This window comes from Abrus precatorius, unplaced genomic scaffold, assembly GCF_003935025.1.
Source record: "Abrus precatorius isolate BTA unplaced genomic scaffold, Abrus_2018 Scaffold7, whole genome shotgun sequence".
NCBI lineage: Eukaryota > Viridiplantae > Streptophyta > Magnoliopsida > Fabales > Fabaceae > Abrus > Abrus precatorius.
Window position 1 is genome coordinate 27,816,456 of NW_020874417.1, and position 6,000 is coordinate 27,822,455.

A 6,000-nucleotide genomic window follows, 5' to 3' on the forward strand; every position below is an offset into this window, starting at 1 on the left:
CCCACACGTGCCTCTTTCACCGCGCAAAGCTCGACCATGCATGTTGACTTATAGTCTGATAAAGCTAAACAGCAGTCACCTCAATTAATATGGACAATTTGACATAAACTGAGGCCCACAAAGATTACTGCATTCCTTATCTTTTAAGCTTTACAGAAAAATAAAATAAAGCAGGGAAGAAAATTCTCCTAGAGTAAGAGGGAGAAAAAAAACATACAGAGAAAAGAGAGATACAGACCCAAAAGATCTTCATATTTGTCATGGAAACATGACATAGGCTTCTTTGCCCCCCAAAAAAAAATAAAAATACAAGAACAAAAGAACAAAGGGGAATATAAGAAAAAGGATTTAATTAATTAATTAACACTAAATATAGAGGTACTTTGAAAATGATGAATGAATCACCAAGTGCAAGGAACATGATCAGAAGAGATCAACAATTGTTCCAAATAATCAGCACCAAGATCTTCAAACACGACCGCATTGTCTACCCTATTCCTAACCCCACAAATTTCTTTGTTCTTCTTAACACCAATTTTCCTTCTCAGAGAGTGCTTCCTCTTGAGAGCGACAACAGGAGAGCACCCTTCTTCGGAGCCATAGTTCATCTCCCGAAGAGACTCTCTAACAACCTCAACGGGGAAGTTGAGAATGGCCGCAGAGCCTCTCATGGAAAACGCAGCTTGATCATAAGCCAACGCTGCTGCTTCAGCGCTATCAAATGTCCCCAACCACACCCTCGTCCCATGCCTCGTTGAATCCCTTATCTCCGCCGCAAACTTCCCCCACGGCCGCCGCCTCACGCCGCGGTACGACTTCTCCTTCCTCGTGCTACTCTCTTCGGAACTCACTTCCTCTTCCTTCACCCTCTCCGCCGAGAGGGTGTTGGCGTCGGCGATCATGCCGTACAAAAGCATTTCTTCTGAGTCGTTCTCGTTGAACGGAAGATATCCGTTCCACGAAAACGGCTCCGAGGAGGAAGATTCCGACGAGAAGTCGGAATTGGAGGTGTTGAAGATGGATGAGTCCATGTTTAGTGTGAATGGGTTTCGAAACAGAGTGGAGAGTGAAGAGAAGTGAGTTGAGTGCTCTGTTTTTGCTACCCCTCCTCCCTTATATACCAATTTTGGTGACTGTAAAGTGGTAAAAGTTGCCGCTAAAGCGATAGGATAAAAATTTGGGTGAAACTCAAAGGGGTAAAACTCTGTCATGCGACGACAAATTTATATCATCGTCGTTTGAATACGACAACTTTTTTTAAAAAATATGTTTTACGATTAATACATGGAACCTTTTTTAGAGTAATGCATGAATGTTTCATGTAGTGCATTGTTCCTCTTAAACATATAACACGTTTGGTGAGTGACAGGACAGAATCAAAAGGGTAATACGGTGTTTCGCGAGTTTTTTTAGTCAACTTATAGTTTATTTAATTAACAATTAAATATTAATTAATAAATTTTAAGATATCTGTTAAAATTTTAAAAATAACATTTTTATGAATGTAAATGTACTCTGAAGTTGTTTTTAAAAAATTTAGTAACTTTCTAGTAATATTTTAAATATTAGTTAACAATTTATATATATATATATATATTTTATGATATATCTAAAATATATTTTAATTAGTTAGTATTATAATTTGTTAATACCCACCTTACATTAAAATTAAGCTTAATTTTAAATAAACTACATTATTTTTGGCATAATTCTATAACTAAGATATGCTTAGAGGTTTTAAATAACATTTAGACAATTTAATTTTTTATTTAGGCTCTTAGGCTTTTCTTTTCTTTTTTTTAGTTTATGCAATCTTTTCAATACTCGAAACTTAAACACTGTTAAGGCTTTTTATTCTTTCTCACAAGTACATTTGGTAGGAATGCAGTCTTAGCTCATAGATTATTTGAATTCAATTGTTACTGGAATATTTTAAAAAATTCCTCCTGCATTTATGTTGTATATATTTGTGTGTTTATATGTATATATATTATATTGGGAAATAATGTTAAAAAATATTATGTAAAACTTAATTATAATATATATAGTCATATTGTGTGTTTTATTCAAACCAAAATCTCTGATTCGACCAAGCCAGTCTTACGACCAGGTATCCCAAGTAAAATGCATATAATTGTGTTCAATGGTAAAAATAAATTAAGAAAAAGTTCATCTTAAAATTAGTATTGCTAAAAAATCAAAATTAGTTTAGTGTAAATTGTAAAATCTGAATTGAATAATCGAATGATAAAAAATAAATATGAAAAAAAGTTATTAAAAACTGATTAAACTCAATACAAACCGAAGATTATGAGTACCTATATAATTAAAATACTTTTCTAATCATGCTTATATAAGTATATATTTATAAAATTGTAATAATTAACCTTTTTTTATAATTTTATATTCAAAATTACATTATTTTATTTTTTAGTTTTATTTTTACTATATAATTTTAACTGTAAATAAAATATAAAATACAGTAAAATAATTTTTTTACCTTCTTATAATTAAATTGAAGATAAAAATATAAAAAATAAATAACTAAATTCAAACTAAACTATAATGCATTTATTTTTATATATAACTTATGAGTACAAACTTTTAAATAATAGTACTTTTTGCATTTTTTTTATACAGAAACACTTTTAAGAATTAGTTTTTTTTGGCATTATATCGAATATTTTTATTTATATTAATAAATTATTTAGTATTAATAATTAGAATATATTATTCATTAATTGTTTAAAAATTTTCGTTTAATTTAATAATACTCATGTAATGTTTGAAAATTTTATATTTTTTATAATTAGATTGAATATTAGTTTTATTACGTGTAACATTCGTTTCACATAGACAGAAATATAATTTTGTTAAGTAGTAAAGACACATTAGAGTGTTATGTTAAAAGGTTATATGTATAAAAAAAAGTATTATGTTAAAAAGTATATTGTTATATTTAAGGCATGACATCAACTTGTCCTTAATAATAGTTTTGTGGCTATATGGAAATAGCAACAAATCCTGCGGTGGGGATCATAGCGTGAGGAATGGGGCCCGCCGAACGAGATTGATAAGCACACGTGGGTCAATTAAGTGGATCAGGATGGCGGCCAGGTCAGAAGTGCATTCTTGGGGTCGTGGCTGACCTCATCCTATGACGCCAATTTAAATTAAATTAATTTAAATATTATTTATGTAATTATATATATATATACATATAAAATAATAATATAACTGCAAAAAGTAACTAGACGACTATTTTAAAAATATCTTTTTTATTTTTATTTACATTTTTTATATAAATATTATATTAAAAATAAAAATTTGTACAGAGATTAAAAAAATATTTAAAGCATAATAATAAATAATTTTAGATCTTTATTTTTTTATTTTATAATTATTAAATTAATTTAAATATTTTTATATTTTAAAATTATATATATTATTTTGTGATATTGAATTCAAATTTCAGTAAATGTAATTATATTAGATATTTAGAAAAATAAGATTATTTTTATAGAAAATATATGTAATTTTAAAATTATAATTTTATAAATTAACAAAAACAATATTAAAATAATAGAAAGAAATATAAAATTTTAAAAAATAAACAAAATATTTTGCATAATATTATATTATTATGATACTAATTTATTCAACATCACTGCAGATAAAAAAGTATTTTAATAAAATATGTTTTAGCTTATAAATATCAAAATATTTTATCTATGATATTTTCTGTCTAAACACACTATCAATCCGGCAAGCATGGCGTTTTTTAGTCGGTATTTTATAATGTTATTGGAAAAATAGTAAATAATATATTTTTAAAAAACATCTTAAAAAACAAATGTTTTCTTAAAATATTTTTTGTTTTAATTAATATTATAAAAATATTAATTATCACTTGCTTTACAAGAATATCAAGATAAAAGACTAAAAGACAATAGTATTTCGGGTGTGCCCTGGGACAATTCAATTATTTCTGCGCAGATAAAGAGAAAGACGACATAACTGGCTGTGTAATATAAAAGGGAAAATATTATAATTACTAGTTTTGTCGTAGTCCTACGTTTTATTGCTATATTTTATTATACGTGTAAATCGAGATAAATAAATAATTACTAAAAGATATCGTTTATTATTAAATTAATTTTTTTGTTAGTATAAATTTTTTAAATAAAAATTTAGCTGTCAGTTTGGATATTAAAATTTTGCTATTAATATATTATATCAACAAATATTCTTATTTAAAAATATTCATATATATATATATATATATATGTATTATCAATAAATTAAATATTAATATAATATATTATTTAATAGCATAAATTTTGAAGTTTATAATTATAACTTAATTTTTGTTAGACAAAAACGTATTGATAACTGTTATCCTGACACTTAATATTTATTTTTAATGAATGAAATTTTTTTTTATAATGAATTTAGATAAATTGTAAATAATACCTACTACTTTATTATCATGTATTACCTGTTTCTGTAATAATATTAATATTTTATTGTATTTCTTTTGAATTTGTCTTTGACTTCTCTTTTAGCGTATAATATCAATCCCTTTACAAACTTTCTTAATCATTTCATTAACTAGGGAACATCTCCAGCGTTTTTAATAAATGACAGAATTTTATTAGTGTGTATATATATATATATATATATATATATATATATATAAAATACAAATTAAAAATTTAATATAATGTTAGTATACTAATTAGAATATATTACAGACATAATTGTTATATTAATTATTAAACAAATTTACTAATATGATAGTTCGTGAATGATTGACAGTTTAAATTTTTTTATAATATTAATATATCTAAATTAAATTTTAAAAAACAGAATATCTAAAATAAAATTTTAATTAATTAAATTTTAAGATAGTATATAATATTATACATTTTACTTAATTATTTTTTAAAATTTTCAATCTATATGAAAATTATTTATTATCTTTTTATGCATTTCTTATTATTATATTTAAATAATTTTGTTCTATATATTTTTATTATTAATATGATTATAAAATTATTTTAAACACAATTTATTAAAAAATTAAATTTAACTCATTCTTAAAATCTAACTCAAATTTATTTTAAGTCTTAAAAACATTTTAACAAAATAATAATAAACACGTTTGTCGATTTAATAGACGTTATAAAATTTTGAAAGAAAAATGATATGTTTCGGTCGTAATATCTATTATATTATAATTATATTCTTATTGCCAACAATTATTATATTTAATTATGACGGCTGTCAAATCACTTGCCACGTTCCATTTTGGTGGCTAGATCGTTATATTGTATACAAATTTTAAAGTTGCTCATAATTTAATGCAAATAAACTGTTCCAGTATTTTAAAATGGTTAATTTAATGATCTTTCTTTTAAAATATAAAATAGAACTCTGTAATTAAGATGATCATAATTATTTTTAGATCTAATTAATATTTATAATAATATTTTGTAATGCTTAAAAACTTATATTTATTAAATAAATTTAGATTCAAGTATGAATAATTATTTATAAAAAAATTTCAACTATACCTGTGAGTATAAATATTATATTAGGTTTTATTCATGTTGTTATAATATATTTTATAATTAAATTTTTTTTATCTAATTGATTACTAAATGAGATTATCTAATTATTGTTTAAATATTTTTTATATTTATTTTTTAAAAATTTTGAATTTATTTTCATAAAAAGGGAATAAAAACAAATTTTTTTAAAAAAACTAAAATTTACTTCAACAAAAATAGAAAAATTTAAATTTCACTTTAAAACTGAAAAAAAAAAAACATCACAAATAATTAGACCCATATATCAATACTTACTTTATGTTAGAGAAGAAAAAATTCATAATTTTTGGCAAAGAAAATGGAATAAAAGAGAGAATAAAATATGTTGAGAGGAGACATCAAAGTGAGGTTAAAAAAATTTGAGAGGAGGCATCAAATGGTGACTAAA

At 24.0% G+C, this 6,000-nt stretch overlaps 1 protein-coding gene across 1 annotated transcript; it reads right to left on the reverse strand.

Annotated features, from left to right (window-relative positions):
• Window positions 1-109: 109 nt before the first annotated feature.
• On the reverse strand, window positions 110-1,081 carry LOC113873162 (ethylene-responsive transcription factor 1B-like). The gene has a single exon (XM_027511165.1). It carries the CDS (start codon window positions 1,029-1,031, stop codon window positions 402-404), a length of 630 nt encoding a protein of 209 aa, XP_027366966.1. The 5' UTR covers window positions 1,032-1,081; the 3' UTR covers window positions 110-401.
• Between the last annotated feature and the right edge of the window lie 4,919 nt (window positions 1,082-6,000).

Coding starts and splice junctions, on each gene's coding strand:
- LOC113873162 (XM_027511165.1), bottom strand. CDS start 1,031: ATGGACTCATCCATCTTCAACACCTCCAATTCCGACTTCTCGTCGGAA.